General features: G+C 39.4%; 1 protein-coding gene and 1 long non-coding RNA gene across 2 annotated transcripts in view; one reads left to right on the forward strand and one right to left on the reverse strand.

The window, feature by feature from the left end:
- The window catches only part of LOC134485555 (uncharacterized), a 104,870-nt gene that overhangs the window by 12,897 nt on the left and 65,696 nt on the right, over positions 1 to 26,277 (reverse strand). The gene's annotated exons all lie outside the window — the stretch shown is intronic.
- Positions 14,588 to 17,998, forward strand: Eif4g2l1 (eukaryotic translation initiation factor 4, gamma 2 like 1). Its single transcript, XM_017595372.3, has one exon. It carries the CDS (start codon positions 15,156 to 15,158, stop codon positions 17,256 to 17,258), a length of 2,103 nt encoding a protein of 700 aa, XP_017450861.3. The 5' UTR covers positions 14,588 to 15,155; the 3' UTR covers positions 17,259 to 17,998.

Genomic DNA, 26,277 nt, shown 5'->3' on the forward strand with positions numbered 1-26,277 from the left:
ATATCGGGTTACTTTGGTTCTAAGCCAGGAATGGGTTTGTCAATTTGTTACTAAAATTTCCAACCCTAACAGCCCATGTAAAAGATACACAATCCAAATATTTTAATTATAAGTTATGTGCCTAGATTGGGCATATCTAATATAATGCTAACTTATTTCCCAATTCTAAGACACCTTATTACTTCTGGTTTCTCCCAGCCACATGATTCTGGTGCATAGTGGCTTCCTTCTCTCTTCTTCCTTCATTCTTTTTCTCCTTCTACTTGCCACTGCCTCCTGAGACTCCAGTCCCACCTTTCCTATCCACTACGCAATCATAGGCTCTAACCTTTTATTGACCTATTAAAGTGGAGAGAAAGTTCACATTGCATCACCTAAGTACATGATGCTCTGCTGGTGGGGTTGGGGCAACCCCTCTTGATGAACCAATATGAACAACAATATACAAGCAGCATCAAGCCAAACCACTACAGTTTACTCGTAAGATCTCAGTTTTTAGTACAAAATCCTATTGGATTATTATGTTAGTTGTTTAAATGTGTATCTTACTATATTTCTTACACAGCTGTTTTCCAAATGTGGGTTTGTCTGGTGTTCTGTACCAGCATAGAGTATTCATAGTTAACAGTGTACTTTCTTGCCACCAATACATGAATTTTTGTTGGATATGCTAAAGAGTCATAATGGATTTACACAGGAAAGCTAATTGTCAGAATTTTGTTTTGTTTTTGAGTCAGGGTTTTCTGTATAGCCCTGGCTGTCCTGGAACTCACTTTGTAGACCAGGCTGCCTTCAGACTTACACAGATGTGCCTGCCCTCTGTCTCTCAATGCTAGGGTTTAAGTCCTGTGCCGAGCTTGATACTTTTCTTTGTCATATTCTCTCTCTCCCTCTCTCTCTCTCTTTTTTTTTGCCCCAGGCAATGGATTTTATTTGGTCACAAGGTCACAGGCCAGGTATGGCCCCAGCCTTATTTGACCTTCTTCTTTGGGGCTCAGTTTGTTGGACTGGTCGAACTTCTTGTACCTGTAGACTACACTGTGTGCAGGCATGAGTAGCACTTGTGGCAGATCATCTTGTCACAATTGTAATTCTGGACAAGGTGACAAAGGGATGACTCAATGATGCCACTGTGCAGACGCAGCACCAGGTGCAAGGTGGACTCTTTCTGGATGTTGTAGTTGGACAGGGTGTGGCTCTCCTCCAAATGTTTGCCAGCGAATATCAGCTCTGCTGGTAGGTGGGATGCCTTCCTTGTCTCGGATCATTATTGATGGTGTCACTGGACTCAATCTCAAGAGTAATGGTCTTGCCCATTAGGGTCTTCATGAAGATCTGCATGTTGGCATCTGCTACTTGACCACCTTGTTGACGAGAAAGAGTGGTTTGGGGTTTTTGGGTTTTTTTGTTTCTTTGTTTTGTTTTTTCTTTTTATTACTTAGATCATTTTGTTGACTTCTCGGTGTTTGTTGAGGGATGTTATAAAATGCATTTTAAATATATTTACCTAGATATTCAGTGCTTGCTCTGTCTTTTATCTTAACAGGCAGGTGTACTTTGATTTGGGACTGAATAGACTTTTTTTAAATTGTTTCCAGTCTGTGTTCTTCTTTCATTGGCCTTTCATGAGTCAGTTTTTCACAGAATTGGCTGTCACAGTGCACGAAAGATTCGGCCAGAGCTTGAGACAAGAAGAAATGGGTGGCAGTTTTAGGACCTGTACTATCATATTTTGGAACACCAGGGGGATTATTAGAAGTACTATTATTAGAATGTAGTATTATCCTAATAGTTGGGTTATAATAATCCTTATTAACAATCTCTGGTTATTCTACGTCAGTAATTTTCCTTATGAGATAATATTTGCTTTCATCTCCATAAATATAATAGTAATGTGGCAGAACTAGTAACAGCTAATAATGAAAGAACAATTCCCTGTGTATATAGACTTTGTTTTTTTTATGAACTACTTTTTGAAATATGTCGAATTATAACAGCAATATTGTCGGTATCAGGAATTGCCTTGAGCAGCGACACCATTTGGTAACTGTTGACATGGAAACAGCCCTACATTCCCAGTATTCCTTTGGTCCAAATCCCAACTCCACATGGGAGTAGTTATGTCATATTCCAAATGAAAGGCAGACTTCTTCTACCCTCATGCTCTCTCTTCTCTTCATTATTTTCTCTTCTTTCTCTCGCCCCTTTCCCTTGTCTTGTTCGCCCATTAAATCTCACCAAGTGGAACTGTGTTAGTTTTTTGTGCTCTATTTGGATGGGTGTGGTGGGTACTTTATTACAACGAGATTTTAATAACAACAAGTATGATAATTTAAGAGCTTGGAAATCAGACTGACTGGAAATAAATTCCAATTTGGGCACTCACCAGCTGTTGAACTTATATTACTAATATAAAAGTTGTGGGTGATAGTAATTTTTCCTTATAGTGTTGTGAGAATTAATCTAACTCCTTGTAAACCTCTTGTGTTTTATTACTTATCAACAACATTGGGTAATAGTAGCCATTGTAATTGTTTCATTAAATAAAATTTGCAGAGTTGTGCAGAATGGAGTTTATCAAAGCTAAATAGGTGAAACTACACATAACTAAATTGTATAATAAGATTTATCTTATAAAATTATACTCTTAAAGGAAGAAGGTTAGAATGTAGAATAGGAAATAATGCTATGCTATTGTTAGAAGTGATTTAACATTCTATCAGAAAACTGAAGAAATGAAAATTCATCTATTAAGGTGGTGTGCAGTCCATAATATATTCTACATTATGTCAACATTATTCCTAAATGTGATTTTTTAAAGTTGACTAAATATGTTTTTAGTGAGAAGAATTAGTTTGGGTTTGAATGCTCTTTTTTTCCGTTTAGGCAATATGTCAGTATTGAGGGCACCCAGACATCAGACCTCTGGAAGGCATGTTGATACTGTTTTCTTCTTTGTCTCTTGGGTGTAAGAAGTATAACAGATCTTAAAGATCTGTATTCTTGTTTGTTTAAAAAAATTGATACATGAGAGAGAGAGAGAGAGAGAGGGAGAGAGAGAGAGAGAGACAGTCTGTGTGTCTGTGTGTGTGTGTGTGTGTGTGTGTGTGTGTGTGTGTGTATCTGAAATGATAGCAATATATTCTTTGGAAAGTATTTTGTTTTTTCTCAATTAAATTTATTCATTTGTTCAAATTGGCTACCCTTTATTATCACAGATATAGTGAAATTAGAATAGTAGTGCTTTAGTGTACGTTGAAATATACAGAGAAGAGTATCTTAAATTGAGGACTCTGTTATCTCACATAGATGAGAGGTTCTGGATATTTTCTATATCTTTTTATTGCTCATTAAGGGGACTTTTCTGCGATACTGTGTCTTCAGACTTTCTCTTCTGTTCAAATAACTCCTCCCTTAATGTAGGTAAACATACTAACTTCTGGGTTTTGGATAATTCTGTATCATTGAGTTGAGTCAACTAGGCAGTTTGTTTTGCAAATGAAATTTCAGGTTTATGTGTGTACTACTTACTCGTATTAGAAGCATTTATTTAGCATTTTTCTTTAGTTCTTTCTGGACAATATAGCTACATTTGCAGTTTCGTTTGAAAGTCAGTTTTTCTCTTATGTGAAAATACTAGAGAATTCTAGATACCCAACAAGGCTTTATTTTTGTTCTAGGTAGTTTTGACTCAGCTCTGAAAGGGATTTTTTGAATGTAAAGGAATTGATTTTAGGCCAGGGACACCTACCTTCTGGTCTACTGTTCTTTTGTCTGGCTTATGTGGTGAGGCAGGAGAGTTTGTGTGTTATATGTCGCTTTGTTCTGAGCCCCCTGCTCTTTAAACCTATTTATACCTACTTATACCAGAATTACAAAATTCTGATTGTAGTTTTTTGTCTCATTTTCTTCTCCTACAATCTGAACCTGGAATCTGAGTTGCCTGTTTTTCATTGTAAGAAATCAAAGGCCACAGAAAACTGACTCTGCTGCTGTTAGATTGAGTCAGTTCATCAGAGCCATGTTTGGTGGAGCAAGCTTTTAATCCTAGCAGGTGAACCTCTATGAGTTCCCGGCCAGCCTGGTCTACATAGAACACCTTTTCATCCTGATGCTAACCCCCAGCTGGAGTGGCATTATTACCAGAATAAACTGAAAGGAAAAGCAGGTGCACATAAGTTCTTTAAAGCAATAGTCCTCCCATGGATGGCATCTGAATGTTGGTGTTGGTGTTGGTGCGTTAGAAGTAAAAGTAGAATTGGAATAATTAGCTCTTTGAAGGCTTTAAGAATGCTAGTGACTGTAGAGAGAGTATCTTCTGTATTTGTATGGATATATCACCTTTCAGTTAAAAAAATTATGGTCTATAGGAAAGGATAGAATAGAAGGTGGGACATCCAGGAGGCAGAAAGAATTCTGGGATAGAGCCAGGTTGGAGAGATTTGACCTGGAACATGTGACCAGACAGCCTCGTGGTTCCTGAGCACAGGTAATGAGCCACATGGCAGAATGTTGATTTGAGTAAGTGCACGGAGCCATATTGGATTTGGGCCTAGCCGCTTTTTGACTGCAGGGTTCAAAGTGACTAGGTAACTCTGGGCTCTTTGGCCACAGAGACTCACCCCTAAGATGACTGCATTAAGTCTTAAGATTGTTGAATGAAAGCCTCTCCCATGAATTTACGGCACAGGAAGATAACATTCAAGGGATGCCTCAGCTCCCTTAGCAGATACCTGTTACCTCCTGAATCAACACCCAGTGTCTCCACCGCCTGACGTCATCGTCTACCGCCTGACCTCTTTGCCTCCAGCTATCACTGCCTATACCCTCATCTCCCCCCTCCTTCATATTTCACAAAGGTCACTCCCCCTCCCTGAAAGCCTCAAAAGCTGTAATGTTCATCCCAATAAACGAGACCTTGACAACAGAACTTTTGCTTGGTCTCCTTCTTCTCTTCACCCCCATTTTGGCCCACAGGTAGAAAGCCTCTTCGGGACCCTGAATAACTGGGTCCCCACTGGCGGGGAAAAGTGGCGCCCGAACAGGGACCCGGAAGCGAGGCCGACTACAGGACGACGGAGATAAGAGAGCTGCAGCAGGAATCAAGGACTCTTCAGGCCGCATTGCTAGTGCATTGCTGGAGAGGGAGGTAAGGACCGGTCGAATAATTGTCGTCTAATTGCCATGGGGAAGGTATGGATTTAGGAGGCTTGTTTCATAGGAGAGATCAAGCGCTCACTCAGGGAGAGAGGATTAAGAGTTAAGAAAAAGGATTTAATCAAGTTTTTTTGTTTTATTGATGAAAGGTGTCCCTGGTTAATTTTAAGCAGTGTGGGGCTAGCTTAAGTAAAACTTGTAATAAAAAAGGGACAAGGTAATGGTAAAGTGTTTTTGCATATGCTTTCTTTTAGAGTTATATTTTAGTCTTTGGAACCTGACTAGAGATAGTTTACACCCTAGACATGAGAGAGAATGGGTTTGGGAAAAACAGTCCTCCCGGACTCTCCACGGATGCTTTGGAGAAATAGAAAAACTTTTCGGGGCTCTCCTGGGAACAGAAGAAAGGCAGGAGATGCCCTGCCTCTCTGCTGGCTCCTATTGGAGAAATGCTTATTTCTGGTTCTGGGTTCCATAGGTAGGATATGTGGGTCCCTTTGGGTGGGACACCATCTAGTTTTTTCCCTCTATGTCTATTGTGTGTCCTTAGTGCACCAAGCTATTCATGTCTGTCAGTTTATGTCTGTGATTTTTGTTTCTCGTTGTTTAAATGTTTTATGTTTCGTGTTCAAAAGAAAAAATGGTAAAAACTTTATCTGCCAGTCGTTCACACCTTGACTTGGTTTTACCTCGTTTCAAGAAGAGAACAATAAATAAAAAACAGTTTCAATTGGCTTTTGGAACCTACATCTGTAGCTAGAAGCCTAAGTCTGCTGGACATGTATAGCCACTTCAATTTTGTTTCTGATTGGTTTTAAATGTATAAATATGCTCTACATGCCTTGGTTATGTACTATTGGCTTTTAAGTTATTAGATATGGTTAAAAAGGTGTAACATTGGTAACAGAAAGTTGGCTTAAAATTATAATTTAGATGAAGTCATTCTAGATAACATGTGACATGGGCCTGGTTGCCTTGTCACTGTTTGGCCTTAGCCTTAGATTGTAGGATCAAAAACCTCTCCCTGTAATTTACCTCACAAGAAGTTTACATTCATGGAATGTTTTCAGCCACAACAAGACGCTTCTGGGTCTCCAACAAGGTTTGACCCCTGCTGAGCCCTGCCCTTGCATGTGGAAGCTTTTTGTTCCCAACTGGCAGTCTGGCCAGGTACTTCTCACCTGAGTCAGAATTAGGCTGGCCTTCCTGGTTATTTCCCTAATTTATTCAGGCCCTTTGTTACCGAAGTCTCAGCCAGGGTTCCCCACTGTGCTTAGCAGATACCTGCTAAGTGCTGTACTTTAGATATATAGTTTGGTCCATAAAGAAACCAGAGGCCTTTTCCTCTTCTGGCTTGACAGGAAGAAAAAAAAAAAGAAAAAAAAAATCAAACAGGTAGAGATTGTTACAAGACTTACGAAAGATTGATGAGGTTTTAGAACTTGTGAGAGCATTACAGCCAGTTTGCTTACTCCAACTGCCATTTCAAGATAGATTTAGAGGACTGATTTTATACAATTTGTTTACGTCCTGGCCATTGTGAGTTTTCATTTCGTGAGCTTGCTTATAATTTTAGAGAGCCCACAAAGTGATATCATTAAAAATTTTACAAAAGAATGGCTAATAGCCTTATATTATGTAATTTTGTCGCTTCTTCAATGTAAGAAGTTAGAACTTTAAATCTTTAAGTGTATATAGAAATTTTTACTACAAACTTTTGCTCTCTAAATGAGCTTTAATATTTGGGGAGTAGCTGTTAGACTACTCCAGAAAAGAGTATTTAAAACTAATTTTAAGCTACTAAGGATATGTTAGTTGGCTATGTACCTCACCTTACCAGAGGACTTAGGTCTTTGTTTGTTATCCTTATTGGAGATAAAGCTTCAGTTGTGTTAATACAGAATTGTAGGCTACAGTCATGGAAGTATTTTAAAAAGCCAAACAACAGTTAATTGGTTATTACAAAATACTTATATTTGGCCTATTACATATACAAATTTTTCAGGCAAAATTGATAATTTTACTCTTTACATGCTTTTGTATTTCCTATAAATTTGTACATGCAACCCATAGGAAATGAGCTTCCTATATTTATAGGTTTAGGGTTAGAGGTGGTTCATCTAATGAAAAGGCTACATGTATGATTGGATCACTTGTTTATTCTCTTGAGTTTCTGCTGCTTCAGCACAGATTATTAAATTCCTGGCTTTAGCCACTGTTTTTATAATGTTAAAAAAAAAAACAAGCTTTCAATTCATATACTGATAGCCAATGTGCTGCTTGTGGTTTACAATTGATTTCAATTACTTAATGCTTTATTAAAGGCAGGTTTTCTACATAAAATCAGTGAGTGATTTCAGTGTGACTGTCTGACAACTCACTGTCCTTTCAGTGCTCTGGCTCAGACAACTAAACAAAACCATAGACCCAGCTCTTTGAAAATGATAATGGAGTTGATAACACTCCCTCACAAATAGAGGAAGACTCCATTTGCTTAATTTCAACTCCCAGCCTCACCTTGCCGGCTCAGGGATTTCTAGTACAGTATTTATAGGATTTGGCATCTCTAATTAATTCTTATGTTTAGGTAAATAAAGCTGGTGAGGGGCTGGAGAGATGGCTTAGTGGTTAAGAGCACTAAGTACTGTTCCTTTATAGGCCATTTAAGAGCTCAGACTGGATTGCCTAGACCCCTTAACAAGGGAGGACAATGATACCAGACAGATTATAGGCCTTACATAGGAACAGTTAGTCAAAAAATCTCATTCTTTATATATCCAAAACAGTAATGCTGGAGACAATAATTTGGTATAAAAGTCAATTTATAAATACAAGTGCTCAGAGTCCTCAATTTAATCCTCAAGGACTTATCTTAATAAATAATATTTTAACAATATTTTAGTAAATAAAAAGGGGGAGTTATCCCTGTATGCTAAAATATGCTCCTTTTATTTCAATTTTAAAATTTGGATGCCAAGAAACACTCTGAGTTTATGGCACCCTACAACTAAGCATACTTCTGCCAAGGTGAAATAGAAAGATCCACATATTGGCATGATCCTGTTCAGATATTTTATATGGGGAAGAGGGAATCTTTGTGTTTTTTCTACAGGATGCTACAGGAGTGTGCCAGCTGCCCGAGTGGCTGGTGAGACTTACTGATCCTGGGAGCATGAAGATTCAGCTCTCCTGGTTCGGGTCCCTGGAGTCATTCCTGTGTCCTTGGAGGAATATGGAGGATTCCCACTCATCTTTTGTCATCACAGAAATTCTGGCGTTGCTGCAGTCATTGTGTCCCGTCCCACCACAGCCTGCGCTCCGACCCTCTGTGCACTGTTGCTTGGTGGAAGCTGCTGTGGACTGGGGAACTCTGCCCTGGTTTTGCAGATCTCAGACATCGTTCCATTGCCTGCTGGTTGTTCCAGAGAAGAATGACCGATCCTGAACTGAACTGGGAAAGACCTTGGCATTTCTGCTGCTATTGTAGCAGCCATTACTGCTGCAGCCATTGTGTCTGCAGTGTCTGGAGCTACCCTCCCCCAATCTATTGTTAGGCAAGCACAGTGGGTGAACTTTCTGGAGTAGTTGCTAACAATTGGGAATTCTAAATTTTATTACAGGAGAGGCTTGACTAGGTCCTTGGTGGTATGGCCATAGCAGCTGAGGAGAACCAGATGAGGTGCCCACTACTTATCGGGAGAGGCTCAATTTCCACAATCTTTTATATTAATGCCATCTGGCTCCTGCTCCTTTGCCCCTGGGCTCAATCAAGTAAGAGGAATGAGAAGATGATACAATGTAGCTTTCCTCAGTGACGGGCAACTTCCTCTGACCCTTGACCAATCTAGACATGGAGCGTTGAGGGCGACAAGGTGGTCCTATGACAGAGAGGCTGGGGTTTGAGAGGTCGATCCTAAGACAGAGGTGGCTACACCCCGTTTAAACGTGCGGGCCGGTCAAAAGCTCCTCTGCCCAGTTTCTCCCCCAATAACACACACGTATAGCCCAGAATGGTGTGTTACAGCATAAGTTCATTCCTAGCCATTGGGGTGCAGTCCTAACTGCAAGAGTGGCTCACCATGGCCGGGCTGGGCACTCTGTGAGGCATGTCTGATCTCTCTCAGACCACTATTTCCACCTAATGGTTTTTTTAAAAGAAAAATGGGGGAGATGCACGGAGCCATATTGGATTTGGGCCTAGCTGCTTTTTGACTGCATGGTTCAAAGTGACTAGGTAACTCTGGGCTGTTTGGCCACAGAGACTCACCCCTAAGATGACTGCATTAAGTCTTAAGATTGTTGAATGAAAGCCTCTCCCATGAATTTACGGCACAGGAAGATAACATTCAAGGGATGCCTCAGCTCCCTTAGCAGATACCTGTTACCTCCTGAATCAACACCCAGTGTCTCCACCGCCTGACCTCATCGTCTACCGCCTGACCTCTTTGCCTGCAGCTATCACTGCCTATACCCTCATCTCCCCCCCTCCTTCATATTTCACAAAGGTCACTCCCCCTACCTGAAAGCCTTAAAAGCTGTAATGTTCATCCCAATAAACGAGACCTTGACAACAGAACTTTTGCTTGGTCTCCTTCTTCTCTTCACCCCCATTTTGGCCCACAGGTAGAAAGCCTCTTCGGGACCCTGAATAACTGGGTCCCCGCTGGCGGGGATAAGTAAGCAGGTTAGAATTTGTCAGAGAAGAGTCTAGCTCTATGGCCAAGGTATTTGTTAATATATTTTGAGTCTCTGTCTTATTTCTGGAAGCATGGGGCTGGGAGGAAGAACCAGGTCCAAACTTCTACAAGTGACAACATGAATCCAAACAAAATCTAAATCTGAGCAATGACCAGTGTATAGTTTTGGTTTCTGGAACTGGAGGATGATGTTCACCTGGAACTCAATCCCAACTTAGGTTGGGAGTGAAAGCATGATTTTTTCATATTAACTAGATGAGCTATTAGTGATGTGGCTTATGTCACTGTGCAGACACTGAAGTCTATGTTTTTCAGTATTTTTTAGAACTTAAAAGCAGACACCATGGTACCTAACCTCGGCTTTCAGGAGATGACACCAAGAGAACAGAACTTTCAAGGGAAGGCTACAGAGCAGGGAACCCCGACTCAAGGAAGGACACAACCACTTGTAACCAGAGTCTATGTGCCTCATTTGAGTGAGTTGGTTTCTTAGAAAAAATATTTCCCTAACTGTCTTGGAAAATTAGTCTCTTTACAATCACAAGATCTTCATTTGTTTTACTACCCTGCATTATAGTTCCAAAGAAATTGGCAAGTCTTTCCCATTGGTTTCCTTGTAGAATAAATTGTAAAACCACAAATATTAAAAAAAAAAATCATTGTTATAGGAACACATTAATGAGAAGAAAGACATATAGCACAGTAGAAAGGTTCTAGACTTTGGTTCTATCCCAGTTTCTTCTGTTTCCTGTTTTTGTCAGATTTAAAAAAAAAAAAAACAATGGTTATTTTCGAAACGACCCTGTTGAGGCAAAACAGAATCTGGTCATCTGGATTTCTTTTCTGAAATTAGTCTTTCTTAGTTGCCATCATCTGCTTACACGGTGCACTAGGAAGGGTGATTGTAGACGCACATTTATAATTCATATGTGTATCAGTTTTTCAAGTTTTTTAGGGTTCTTATTAGCTGTTAAATGTTTTCAGAAAATTTTGAGATTAGTGATTTGTGTCAGTAGATCTTGGGATAACTTCCTGAGCTTGTTGAGTCTTTGTTTCATTGCTTGTGGTCAGTTTCTTCAGCATACTTGTGTACCATGTTGCTTTTTCTTTCTGAATTTCCTACTTTGTATTATTAAATAGATAACAATTTAAGTTCTAGAAAGCAAGGGATGTGTAACTGAAGGAAGTACACGGTACGTGCCCCATGCTGAACACTAAGAAAATACTTAGTGATCATCTGTCAAAATGAGGGAAAAAAAAGTGTTGTGCATGTTTGGTGGTGTTTCTAAGTTCCTTTGTCGCTCAGTCTGGTGGGTAGACTCCAAGTCAGCTGCTTGTTTTAGTAGTCTGCATCTAGATTTTGACCTGGGTAGGTGCTTGTTCTTTGAAAGTAACAGGAAACTAATCTTCTTTTGTCTTGCTTTCCCTCACTGGCTGGCCAAGCATGGTTTGGCAGCAGAATATTTTCTTTGCTTACTTAATTAGCTGCATCTTATTAGCCACTGGATTTTCAAAATATTTAACATCCTTTTATAATTCATATCTTTTTCATTTCTTTTGGATGGGCCACCAGAAGTCAAATATTAGAGGAAATGTTTAAGTTGCACAAAATGAAATATTCTTTTCCTTTAAAAAAGTGGTCATAATACCTTGATACTATATTCTTGTTTTAACTTTATGACATTCATTTTTGTATCTTAAGGTCTTTGACCCATTTGGAGCCTGTAAAAGTATTTGCTAGATATAGAAGGACTAGATTGTCTTTTACTAAATTTACAGCCAAACCTGTGCCTAAAACTCCTTTTCCAATGCCTTTCTTCTACTTTTTTCCAATATCACATTCTCTGAGTCATTATTAGACATTGCACAAAAATTAAACGTAGTAAGAGTCATTTAAGAAGTTAGTATTTTTGACTTCTACACATTAGCTCTATAAAAATTAAGTCTAATATTGACTTGTATTGTTAGATGAAGCATCTTTCGTGTTTTTTGGAAACTGATTTCTTGTTCCTTATATTAAGAAATTAGGCCAATGTAACCAGAGCATTTGATCCATCTGTGACTTCCTTTGTGTGCTATTTCCTGAATCATCTCTTTGATGATTCTGTTTAGAGCTATTTAATCTCTGCACATGTTTCGGGCCTTTTACAAACCCTTCCTGGATTCCGAGGATGCAGATGTTTTCTATCCTGGTAGCAACTTTACTTTTCATTCTACAGGAGCAACAATTTAAATTCTATTAGTCACAGACTGTCTCTCAGCGATTTCTCTTTCACTATCTTGTGTCCTGGTCTTTGATTTCTCCAACTATTCCTCCACATCCTTTCGCCATGTGCTTGTCTAGTTTGCCCTCCAGTGAAGACCGTGTATCTTTGCATTTCCACAAATCTCACATAGAGTAGCTCACTCTGTTTGTGGAGAGGCCCATGTATTCTGCTGCACTTTGGAACAGGTCAGCTAGCCCAGTGAAGAGGAACTCTGGTGTTGCCTCTCAGGCCAGGGCAGTGGGGGTGCATGGCCCACACTCAGTATTCAAAGATGAACTTTGCATAAGTTCCAAGTGAGACTCTTATTTTAAAGTCTTTAAAATATAAAGGTTATGTAACTTCCTTTTAAAGCTTAATTCATGGTTGTAACTTTGGAATATAATATATCATGGCTGTTGTCTTTGTTTAGTGGCATTTTCTGTTGGTTTGTTATTGATGACCCTTAAATTCTTGCAGATTAAATAGTGGACTGTTGTGAAAACACTGGATGATTTGCTCAGTTTCTCTTGAGTTTGTAAGAATGTGACATGTACTTACATTTTACCAGAAGCCATAGCTATGGGTGCTAGGATACGAAAATATCTGTATGGGCTGCGTATTAGGTAAAGATGTTGATGGTTATTGGTCAGATAAGGAAAAGTTATTGGTGGGGTTGGTGTGGTGCTGCTTGTATTTAAATGCTCCCTACATACTGGCTCCCAAGATCTGGAAGCCCTGAGGAGCAGATCCTCAAGTACCCCAAGTGATGCTTTGTAAAGTTTGCTTCTTAGTTTAACTCATCAAAAATGGATAGAGTCTGTGATTAGGCAATAGAAGAAGAAAGGTGGGATTGAGGATGGATTGGAGGGTCTCAAGAGAGAGGAGACCAAGGGAGGAGGAAGCCATCATGTGAGGAGATGGACCCTGAGCATATGGCCTGGAAAAACAGCAAGTAACAAGGGACATTATGGCATGGAAATAGGTTAGTATAGCTGTAAACCTGCCCAATTAGGCTTATGACTTGTAAATAAAGTACCTGGATTGTGTGTCTTTTATTTGGACTAGTTAGAGTGTTTAATTCCTTTTATACTTGGTGCCTTTGACCCAGAGATTAAGTCTCATGCTCTACTGAAATGAAGTTAGATATTGTACTGTGTATTTCTGGTGGTGCAATAACTTTGCTGTTTTTCATAGAGCATTGAGGTGTTTCAATATTTGTGAAAAAGAGGCAGTGAGTAGTATTTTTAACTATGTGCTACTGCAGTGTACACAGAATAGCTTTGTCTGAAATTAGCTAAAGTGATAGGTTTGGGTCTTGCTTTACTAACAGTGTTGTTTGTAGCAGAAAAAGTTCTATAAAAACACACATCATACTTAACCATGTATTATCCAGAGACAATGACCAATTTCTTTAATATACTTATCCATTATTAATGGACTTCATTATGGTTCAGGTGCCAGGCACATTTATACATCTGGGTGAGATTGCAAATTTGGTCTGGATATTACAAATGCTGGTAAGCTGTTTTTCTATCGATACTGGAATTATGTTTTGTAAAGCAGTTACTACTGACAAAAATTGAGCCCAGGTTTTTTAGTTGAAGGTCCACTTGTTTCATGACAAGTAGAAAATAATGCTGTTAGACTGTTTTTACCTGTGCGTAAAAGAAAAACTTTAATGTTTAAGATAAAGTGTCATTATAGTATATAAAAATGTTTATATAATGTGCATATATTTGTGTGTGTGTGTGTGTGTGTGTGCGCGCGCGCGCGTGCACGCATGTGTGTATGGATGTAGTGTATAGATGAGATCATCAAGCTACACTGACTTAGTTTCTGATTATGGGAAACAGGAAACCAAACTTTCTAAAAATGATTAGTAAGTTTTTGTTTAATCAAATGGCTGGCAGAAACTTGAAATTTCTTTAACATATTAGCTGTAAGTTCTATAGAAAGTTCTTTTAGGAAAGAAAAAATAACCATTCCAAGAAACTTCTTTTCTGTTTTTTCTATTATAGTGAGCTGCATAGTTCTCCTAAGCAAGGAGGTGGACTTCATCCTCCTTACCTCTTTCACCCTTGCCTACCCCAGGGACTGTCTGACAAGGTAACAGAATGGATTACATTTATTAAAACATGATACCGTGGCCAGCAGCGAGCTGGAGCTCTATGGAGGTGGAGGCGGGTACCAGGTGGTGGCTGCAGCAGCTTCTCCTCTGAGCTGAGTTTCAAGCCGTCCCTGTCTCCTTCCTCCCCCTTCCCTCCCCCTTTTTTGTTTTCCGTTCTCCTTCCCCCTCCCTTCCCCGTCCCCGACGACCGGATCCAGAGGAGGCAGCTGAGGTAGCAGCTGCTGAGTTCTTGGTGAAGGCTTTTCATTTCTACCATCCCCTCCCCTCCCCACCCCATCCATTAATATTATTCTTTTGAAGATTCTTTGTTGTCAAGCCGCCAAAGTGGAGAGTGCGATTGCAGAAGGGGGTGCTTCTTCGGGCTGAGGAGGAAGTAGGGGTGCACCTCAGCACTATCCCAAGACTGCTGGCAACAGCGAGTTCCTGGGGAAAACCCCAGGGCAAAACGCTCAGAAATGGATTCCTGCAGGAAGCACTAGATGAGATGACAACTCCGCAGCAAACAACTCCGCAAATGAAAAAGAACGACATGATGCAATCTTCAGGAAAGTAAGAGGCATACTAAATAAGCTTACTCCTGAAAAGTTTGACAAGCTATGCCTTGAGCTCCTCAATGTGGGTGTAGAGTCTAAACTCATCCTTAAAGGGGTCATACTGCTGTTTGTGGACAAAGCCCTAGAAGAGCCAAAGTATAGCTCACTGCATGCTCAGCTATGTCTGCGATTGGCAGAAGATGCACCAAACTTTGATGGCCCAGCAGCAGAGGGTCAACCAGGACAGAAGCAAAGCACAACATTCAGACGCCTCTTGATTTCCAAATTGCAAGATGAATTTGAAAACCGAACCAGAAATGTTGATGTCTATGATAAGCGTGAAAATCCCCTCCTCCCTGAGGAGGAGGAACAGAGAGCCATTGCTAAGATCAAGATGCTGGGGAACATCAAATTCATTGGAGAACTTGGCAAGCTTGATCTTATTCATGAATCTATCCTTCATAAGTGCATCAAAACACTTTTGGAAAAGAAGAAGAGAGTCCAACTCAAAGATATGGGAGAGGATTTGGAGTGCCTCTGTCAGATAATGAGGACAGTGGGACCTCGATTAGACCATGAACGAGCCAAGTCCTTAATGGATCAGTACTTTGCCAGAATGTGTTCCTTAATGTTAAGTAAGGAATTGCCAGCCAGGATTCGTTTCCTACTGCAGGATACCGTAGAGTTGCGAGAGCACCATTGGGTTCCTCGCAAGGCTTTTCTTGACAATGGACCAAAGACGATCAATCAAATCCGTCAAGATGCAGTAAAAGATCTAGGAGTGTTTATTCCTGCGCCTATGGCTCAAGGGAGGAATGACTTCTTCCTGGAGGGACCGTTCATGCCGCCAAGGATGAAAATGGATAGGGACCCACTTGGGGGACTCGCTGATATGTTTGGACAAATGCCAGGTTGTGGAATTGGTACTGGTCCAGGAGTTATCCAGGATAGATTTTCACCCACAATGGGACGTCATCGTTCAAATCAGCTCTTCAATGGCCATGGGGGACACATCATGCCTCCCACGCAATCGCAGTTTGGAGAGATGGGGGGCAAGTTTATGAAAAGCCAGGGGCTAAGCCAGCTCTACCATAACCAGAGTCAGGGACTCTTATCCCAGCTGCAAGGACAGTCGAAGGATATGCCACCTCGGTTTTCTAAGAAAGGACAGCTTAATGCAGATGAGATTAGTTTGAGGCCTGCTCAGTCGTTTCTAATGAATAAAAATCAGGTGCCAAAGCTTCAGCCCCAGATAACTATGATTCCTCCCAGTGCACAGCCACCACGCACTCAAACACCACCTCTGGGACAGACACCTCAACTTGGTCTCAAAACTAATCCACCACTTATTCAGGAAAAGCCTGCCAAGACTAGCAAAAAGCCACCACCATCAAAGGAAGAACTACTTAAACTGACCGAAGCTGTTGTAACTGAGTATCTGAACAGTGGAAATGCCAACGACGCTGTCAGTGGTGTGAGAGAAATGAGAGCTCCAAAACACTTTCTTCCTGAGATGTTAAGCAAAGTGATCATCCTGTCACTTGATAGAAGTGATGAAGATAAAGAAAAAGCAAGCTCTTTGATCAGTTTACTCAAACAGGAAGGGATAGCCACAAGTGACAACTTTATGCAGGCTTTCCTGAATGTATTGGAGCAGTGCCCCAAACTGGAGGTTGACATCCCCTTGGTGAAATCTTACTTGGCACAGTTTGCGGCTCGTGCTATAATTTCAGAGTTGGTGAGCATTTCAGAACTAGCTCAACCACTGGAGAGTGGCACCCACTTCCCTCTCTTCTTACTTTGTCTTCAACAATTAGCTAACTTACAAGACCAAGAATGGTTAACCGAACTTTTTCAACAAAGCAAGGTCAATATGCAGAAAATGCTGCCAGAAATTGATCAGAATAAGGATCGAATGTTGGAGATTTTGGAAGGAAAGGGACTGAGTTTCTTATTCCCACTCCTTAAATTGGAGAAGGAACTATTGAAGCAAATTAAGCTGGATCCATCCCCTCAAACTATATATAAATGGATAAAAGATAACATCTCTCCCAAACTTCATGTAGATAAAGGATTTGTGAACATCTTAATGACCAGCTTCTTACAGTACATTTCTAGTGAAGTTAGCCCACCCAGCGATGAAACAGATTCTTCCTCTGCTCCTTCCAAAGAACAGTTAGAGCAGGAAAAACAGCTGCTGCTCTCTTTTAAGCCAGTGATGCAGAAGTTTCTTCATAATCATGTGGATCTACAGGTCAGTGCCCTGTATGCTTTGCAGGTGCACTGTTACAACAGCAGATTCCCAAAAGGCATGTTACTTCGATTTTTTGTTCATTTCTATGACATGGAAATTATTGAAGAGGAAGCTTTCTTAGCTTGGAAGGAAGACATAACTCAAGAGTTTCCAGGAAAAGGCAAGGCTTTGTTCCAGGTGAATCAGTGGCTAACTTGGCTAGAAACTGCTGAAGAAGAAGAATCAGAGGAAGAAGCTGACTAAAGAACCAGCCAAAGCCTTAAATTGTGCAAAACATACTGTTGCTATGATGTAACTGCATTTGACCTAACCACTGCGAAAATTCATTCCGCTGTAACGTTTTTCACAATATTTAAAGCAGAAGCATGTCAGTAAGGTTTCCTTCTGCATAAGGTTTTTGTAGTATGATGTCTTAATCATAGTCTACCATCAAATACTTTAGGAGTATCCATAATGTTTAGATAGAATATTAGCAACATGCAATAATTACATCCTAAGCTCTCAAGCAGAGGCAGTCTATTGCAAGGACCTTCTTTGCTGCCAGTTACCATAGGCTGTTTTAAGTTAGAAAACTGAATAGCAACACTGAATACTGTGGAGATGCACTTTGATCAGTAATACTTGAGTTGTTGCAATATTTGATTATCCATTTGGTTGTTACAGAAAAATTCTTAACTGTAATTGATGGTTGTTGCCGTAATAGTATATTGCCTGTATTTCTACCTCTAGTAATGGGCATTATGTGCTAGATTTTAATATCCTTGAGCCTGGGCAAGTGCACAAGTCTTTTTAAAAGAAACATGGTTTACTTGCACAAAACTGATCAGTTTGAGAGATCATTAATGCCCTTGAAGTGGTTTTTGTGGGTGTGAAACAAATGGTGAGAATTTGAATTGGTCCCTCTTATTATAGTATTGAAATTAAGTCTACTTAATTTATCAAGTCATGTTCATGCCCTGATTTTATATTTTATATACTTGTATCTATCAATAAACATTGTGATACTTGAAAAAAAAAACATGATACCGTGAGTTTAGTGTGACGCGTTTTTTTCTGAACACTGCTGAAGAATAAAAAAACAATTTTACTAGTCTTTGTACTAAGTATAGAAATAATGGCCATTCGTGCAGGTGTTTGGAACCTAAATATTTGCACCTGAAAATAATAGAAACCATATTTCCTTAATAAAATTTAAGGAAAATATATTTTAACATACTGATTAAATCTTATTTTAATGCAGACCTAATATCAGATTCATCAGTGAGTAAGAATCCCGATTCTACACAAAGAAATTGAATTGATTCTGTTTTTTTCAAGAGATGAAATTGCTTCTTGTGGTTATAAAGGCAGGTAAGGAGAAACTAAGTGAGTTCTATTTCTTAATGGATAGTTGATTTTTTTTTATATTTTTAGAAAGATAAAGCCTCACAAGTCAGTTCTACAATTTCCACTTATGAAATATATATTACAAAGGAAATATTTTAGTCTGAGTCCTTCATCTATACTACCATGTAAAGAAGTTTAAATAACATAATAGTCCCTAGTGATCCTCCAGTGAAACCCAAAATAATAATAATAATAATAATAATAATAATAAGAAGAAGAAGAAGAAGAAGAAGAATAGGCATTGTCATGTTTATCTTCCATCCGGTATAAAATGGTAAGAAATTGAAAGCTACATTTGTCTTTTTCTTTTTCTTTTTTTATTTGAATGGCATTGGCGGGGCCTTATTAGTCAGTCTTTACAAATAAGCAAAACTCGCCACACAACTGTTCATAACTGTCCTTCTGGACAGTCTGTCTTTTCACAGACACAGTCACATACATTCAAGAAAACACACAGAAAATTAAGCTGAAACTCGATTTCCTTATAAATTAAAAGTAAACGATTTTCTACCATTGCTGATGACCACTGTTGGCATCTGTGTGGTGGGTAAAATGAAGCAGGGAGCCTTCCGATGGGCGTCAGTGCTTAAAGTTACTGATGGGGGTGGATCCAGACACCTATGGGGATGCTGCAACAGGCAGCCAGCGACTAGAGATGTTACTCAACAGACAGTTTTCTGAGGGAGCAAAGCTTAAGTTACTGGGGGGTTGGCACTCTCTATGATCAGCGAAAAACCTATGAACTCTTAACTCCTTGGGGTCAGTGAGAAAGACCAGGGAAGAGAGAAAATTCACACACACACACACACACACACACACACACACACACACACACTCACACACTCACAGGCACACACAGAGTTGATGGTAGAAGGAACAGTGTTCCAGCCCATCATACACAAGCCTTAACAGATACACATAGTTGATGGATGCCCTAACCCTTGTGCTTTATTCTTTGTTCCATCACTTATATGTCCCAGCCAAGTCTTTGAAGCATCATTAAATCGCAAGGTAATTGTTTTAGTTTTCTTCTAGACAAAGACAGGAGTAATTATTTCATTATTTATCCTTAAAAAGTATTCTTAAAAGACTCACAGATCTAACCACTTATTTTAAAAATCAGTCATATCTACTTTAAATCCTCAGAATGAGTATCTACTCAAGAACAATTCTTAATAAATCTCATCAGGAAGCTGAGGGCAAAAATGTGTATAAGAAATCAATTGTTAGTGCCAGAGATGTTGGCCAGTGAGTGATTTGAGGCACCTTGAAGTTTTCCCATAATTCTTAGATTATGAGGAACATGCTGGCAGTGAACAGAGCAGAACTCCATAAAAGCATCAAGTCCTCAGGACACACAGCTCTCAGGACACATAGTCCTTGGAGCTGTCACACTGAGGTCGCACCCACAGGACTATGGTAATGGGGGAGGGGATGCGGGGGGGGGAGGACGGTGCATACTACATCCTATCTCCATTTTAAAGTTGATAAATAGTTTATTTCATTTACATGAAAAATGCATGGAGCTTGGGATTTGCTTCTCAATAACTTAAGAGGTTTCTTATTTGTTTGTGGTTCTCTGTGGTGATGTGAATGTTAAGAAAATCCCAGAAGCCACTGAGTACTAACAGAGTATTATTTATTCTTCTGCTCTTAGCAAGAGGGCAAGAAACACCTGTAGCTGTTTCTTAAGCAGGAATATGTTCAGTGAATTTCTTTAGTGTTTTACAGTTTTCATGGCACACATTCCTTTGTCATATTTATTTCAAGTATTTTGTTGTTTTGTTTTGTTTTAGTTTATTGAGAATAGTATTGTCCCCTTGCTTTCTGTGTTTGTCTTTGTATATAAAAAGGATAATGATTCCTGTGCTTTAACTCTGTGTTTTTCAACTTTTATCAACATTTATCAGCTCTAGGAGTTTTTTTTTTATGATTTAGTTTTTATGTATAGAATCTTAAAACCTGAAAATAAACATATATTGATTTCTTCCCTTCTCATTTGTATTTGCTTCATTACCTTGACTTGTTTAATTGCTTGACCTAAAACTGTAAGAAGGATGTTGAGAAGTGAGAAGAGGGAACATCCTTGTCTTGGTCCTGATTCCAACACAAGTACTTTGAATTCTTCTCTCTTTTGGATGACTTTTGCTGTATATTGCCTTTATCAAGTTGAGATAAATCCCTTGTATCCCTATTCTCTACAAGACTTTCCTCACAAATGGAGGCTGTATTTTATCAAAGGTCTTTTATGTATGCAATAGGGTGGTATGTGTACTTATGTGGTAGATTATGCTAATTCTCATGTATTGACACTTTCTTCCATCTCTGGGATGAAGTTGCCTTACGCCTAATCGGAAATCTGTGTTACTGCATTTGGTTTACACGTATTTTATTAATGCCTTGTGCACCTATGGTCATCAGAGATATTGGTGTATGACTTTCTTTTCTGGTTTCGTTTCAGCATCAGGATTAGACTCCCAGTAAATGTTTTCTAACTGTTTTTGGAATATCTTACCTTTTCAACTTTGAGAATGTGGTGGCCGCCCTTTTCATACTTTTCTTCCCCTACCTTTATATTGGCTCAAATAGTTTTCAGGAAGTAATATTGACCTATTGTCAATACATATTACAATACTGTGCACACTCAAAAGGTATACTTCTTGGTTCTGAACCATGTATGATCTTGGTTCCATTAATATAGGCGGAAATATTTTCAGAACAAAATCTGCTTCCTAAATGTCATAGTTAAGGGCTCACCTGCTGTGTTTTGCAACATACCCTGTTTTTGCTTTTTGTTTGTTTGTTTTGTTTTGTTTTTTGAAAAACTGCTTTTATTTGTTGTAACACAAAATTGTTATTTAGAATATTAATTTAAAATTAATATTTTGTAATTACATCCTTGATTTATATGAAAACAAGTCACTATACCATTTATTTCACTTCTTAGTGTGTTTTTATTGAATTTCACCAGGTCCATTAATGAACATAAGAGGAAGGACCATGGAAAGGAGTATATCTCTCACATATTCACAGAAGATTATGCCAAGCAGGAATACTGTGTATCAGACCTAAATTTCATTGGAAGAACCTGACTGAGGAAGTGAAAAGGAAAGGATGAAAAATAGGAAAACATTTGAAAATAAGGCTGTTGACAGGCTGGAGAGGAAGAAGGAGATTGAAAATTTAAATTGTGCTACCTGAAACAATGTATTTTCATGGATACAAATATGTCTTTGCCTATTTAAAAAAGTACTAGTTACTATGAGGTAGGATTTATCCATGTCAGTTATGTTAAATTGGCTTTAGGAATTTAATTCCTAAGGACTTAAATTGAAAGTTAGTAGTATGGTTATTTAAAAACTCATTAAAAACAATTTAAAAAGAGATAATTTCTCTCTGTAATTTTGTACTTTTCTCCATTTCCATTGCTTATATAGATACATATTACTTCTTACCATCTTGTAAATGATGTTTAGTTACTTATAATAGTTTTTCTTTATGTGAGCATAGTTATAAATACATATGATAGTATAAAATAATACAAAGAATAGTGTACTCTACCTTACTTATCTGTTTGTAAATACTCATTTGTGTGTGTGTGTGTGTGAATATATATGTGTGTGTGTATGTGTGTGTGTGTGTGTGTGAGTGTGTGTGTATGTGTACTTTTAATGTGAGTGAGACATGTGCCTTGAAAGTGTGGCGGTTGCTGTGGCAACAGAAGCAAGCAGGTCTTTGTTACCTAAGGATGATGTCATTGCTGGATTCAGAGGCTATCTGTAAACCACTTCTGATGATAACATACCTCCCTTTTTCTTATCATAGAGAGAAGAAAAAAGGGAAACAGGGGAAGCCAATGCTAAAAGGGAAATAGGGGCTTTAGACCTCTTAAACTGCTCCCTGCTGTCTAGGGGCATTATCAGTTTTGGGATGTAGCTGACTTTCACCATCCAGGCCCACTTGATAGTTGTGTAAAAGGAACTGTTTTGCTTTTTGGTTAGAATATTTTGAATTTGTCTTTGAAGGAATGTGGAAACAAGATTAATGAGGCAGGGAGGAAATAGTAGGTCCAGGAAAATGGGGAGAAGAGGAATTAAGAAGGGCAGTATGCTATTTCCATGTAGGGTTTTGAAAAACCCAGGAATTGGAGGCCTCATGCTGTTCCCTGCATTTCTGGATGTCTGATTGCAGCTGATGGAATGTATTTCTTACTGCCCCATATTTGTTGACATAGAAACAGCATTCTTCCTGGAGAAACAGACAGAGACCACCTTCTTTAGCTGTCAGGACATCTAGTCCCTGTCAGTTCTAAAGCACAACTGCTTCCAACGTATCGATCTTTTTCTGGATGATGAGCATGGTTTCATACATTCCTTGGAAACCGTTGTCAAGCTAGGATAAGAACTTCCTGTATAGGGTTAGAGAAGTCTTCGGTCCTGCTGTTCCAGTGCCAGCACCTGTAGCTACTCCTGCAGCAACCAGGAATGGCACAACTTGCAGTGCCCTCTTATGCTGGACAGGAATGTCAAAAACTGGAATTGGTAGAGAATCTTTGCCATGTATTACTCCTAGTTCAGGGAAGGAACACCAGTGTGCAAATTCTTCCTGACCAGCTGGCAGGTAGGTGATGATATATACCAGTGCCACAGAGAATTGACGTGTTTTGGACTGCAGGGCACTGCAGCAGAGATGGGGTATCAAGGATGGTGGATCTATTGCAGTCTAGGGAACTGAGTTTCCCTTCAGAACATGTCCTGGATGTCATAAAACTGTCAAACCAATAAGAGGTATATAAAAAAGTATGGGATGATGGCAGCATCGGAGTCAGGGCAGCTGATAAAAGCTGAGGTAATGTCATTGGGCAGTATCACTAGAGAGGCTGTAATTGGCAATTGTAAATTAGTTTCAGGGGGGTACTGTGTAGCTAGCAGTCTTTAAAGTGACCAGGTTGGGTGCCATAAGGAGTTGGTACACCAAGGTCAGGGTCTGAATCAAAAGGCTAAATGACAAGTTAGTACCATTTGTGAGGGGGGATGTCAAGGACGTAAGGATCCTGGAGGAGTGTTTGATTATTTCTCCTATTTTTCCAATATCTAGAATTTGGGAAATTGGACAAAATTTCTCTGGATGTGGATAGTAATCACTGGAGACCCTGCTTGGTTTTTACATTAGAGCTTACCAACAACTCCTGTTTTCTACCTGGGATTCCATGGGTCTGGTATATAGAAGAAGAGGGTCTTGCATTGCTGACGGAAGTGATTGGTCCTTGATACTAACATATGTATCTGGAATGACCAATATGGGCAGTCCCCATATTTGTCTGACCATTTTTTGCAATCATCTTTTGTCTGGTCAAAGAGGAAGCAGACAAAGAGAACATAATATGTAGAAGGAATGACAGATATAGGGATGATAGCAATTTGGATTGGCTCCAAGAGGAGAAGACCATTATAGGCAACCCAAAGGTTAGGTGTTCTTATTCTTGAATAAGGAGTTGAGCAGCTGCTAAGATAGAAACACAAGGTGCCATCCCTGCAAGGTTAGATCTAGTATTTTTGACAGGTATGCTACAGTTACAAAGGAGGGTCCCAGTTGGTGACATAAATTTCCAAATGTTGGTATCAGGAACTGCTTTTGCCTCCAGCAATGATGTCATCTGGTCACCTGAGCATCTGTTGTCAAGGCAACGGTCATCCATTTCCAGCATACATTTCATGTTACAGTTACACCACATTTCACATAAAAGACAGATGCTTTCTGCTCTCTTCCACTTGTATCTCCTCTCTTCCCTTTTTCTCCTCTCTTTCTCTCCTACCTCTCTTCACCCCTTGACCTTTGTCTCTACCATTCCAATAAACCTCTCCACATGGAGCCCTGTTGGCCTGGTGTGGTTTGTCCAGACGTGAGCCATAGAGCCTCTCTGTAAAAGACAATGTAAAAGGTGGTATGTGTATGTCTACTTAAAAAGAAAACCAAAAGCCATCAGTGGATGAACAAAGAAGAAAGTGAAAGGAAATGGATTCATGGGAATTCAATCAACCTGATAACATTTTACATTTTATACCCAGGGTTCGTGCCATAGGAGAACAGGCTATAGTATAGTTGGTGAGCTCCAAAGGAGATGGGAGTTGAGTTGAATCTTGTGAAAAAATCAAATACAGAGAACTCATTCTGAACTGTACAGACCATAGGATGCTTTATGCTATGAAATATAATGTCAGTGCTGGAATATTGCTATTGGTTAAAACTTAGGCTTTAATACCAAAGTACACATTTTGGTTCAAACTGAATTTGAACACCTGCAGCATGAAATACCGAAGAGGGCAGCATCCCATATTACCCCATGTACCAGCAGGTCACATGGCACCAATGGGTCATTTGGCCCTGGTGGGCTGTTCTCATCTTGACAGACTTTCTGGCCTGTAGCTCCAGAAATCTCTTTACCCAATTAGCTATGTGTCCTTAGAAAGTCACTACCATGACAAACCACAGATTTGATCATCCAAATTTATCCCCTGGCTGGGGGATGGGGGTGGGAGTGGGGCTGTACCTATCTCTGGAAAACAGTTGAGAAGCTGTGTGAAGGCAAACGCAACGCAAACTTAGTTTAGAATCAACAGGTAATTCAGTCACTGAGTACAACTACTAACATTCTTTATTGGTTAGCCATAATAAATGAAATCCTTCAGTGGCTGATCCTGACTGATCAGAAATCTAAGTGGGAGGCTCTAGTTCATTATATCACCTACCCCAAGTTCTCCCACAATCCAACAATCCACAGGTCCCTTTTCTCATCCTCTATTTCTCCCTCCAAACTGGAAGTCTAACCTGGAAGTATATATCCAGTGATTGGTGCCCTGAAATCTTTATTCATTAAGGAAAAGACCTTGCCGCAAACAGCCACCATATCAAAAACTAATCCAGATGAAATAAGCATGGGCATGGTTGATGTGGATACCACAGGTCACATGGTAAGGTGGAAAGAGAAAAGAAGATAAGTCTTGGATGCTTCTGATCAAGGTAGCCTTGACTACTCAGTGGTAGTAGCAATAGAGGCTACCCAGGACAAGGTAAGGGGTGAGAACCTACACATGACCTTTTCCTCTGACTTTCACATGTGTTTCCACACAAAAGGGTGTGCATTCACACATAAATATGTACACATCACACACATGCCACACACACACACACACACAAACACACACACACACACACACAGAGACCACACACATTTATAAAGACAGATGTGCAAAAAAGACACCTAACACGTGAGTATATACCAGCCACACTTGTATATGTGTATATATGTAGGCATGTGTGTACATATGTCTACTTGAATATTATAAAATGTTTTTGAGTAATTTAGTAAATATGTAACTTATTTACATGTGTATATGGATGTCTGTCTGACACACAGTTAGATACACGTAATAAATGCATAGGTTCTTTGTATATTTGGTTTTGTCATGGAGTATATTGGTTTCTCCATCTTTGTTAATTGACAGTTTTGCTGGATAGAGTAACCGGGATTTGTGTTCTCTTAGGGTCTGTATGACATCTGCCAAGGATCTTCTGCCTTTAATAGTCTCTGGTGAGAAGTCTGGTGTAATTCTGATAGGTCAGCCTTTATATGTTACTTGATATTTTCCCTTACTGATTTTAATATTCTTTCTTTGTTTTGTGCATTTGGTATTTTGACTATTATGTGATGGGACAGATTTCCTTTCTGGTCAATCTATTTGGAGTTCGGTAAACTTCTTGTATGTTTATGGGCATGTCTTTCTTTTCTCTAGGGAAGTTTCCTTCTATAATTTTGTTTAAGATATTTACTGGATATTTATGTTGGAAATCTTAGCTCTCTTCTATATCTCCTATC

The sequence above is a fragment of the Rattus norvegicus genome, chromosome 2 (assembly GCF_036323735.1).
Source record: "Rattus norvegicus strain BN/NHsdMcwi chromosome 2, GRCr8, whole genome shotgun sequence".
In the NCBI taxonomy this organism is placed as follows: Eukaryota; Metazoa; Chordata; class Mammalia; order Rodentia; family Muridae; genus Rattus; species Rattus norvegicus.

Excerpts from the sequence above, each read along its gene's own strand:
- Eif4g2l1 (XM_017595372.3), top strand. The coding sequence starts at position 15,156 with ATGCTGGGGAACATCAAATTCATTGGAGAACTTGGCAAGCTTGATCTT.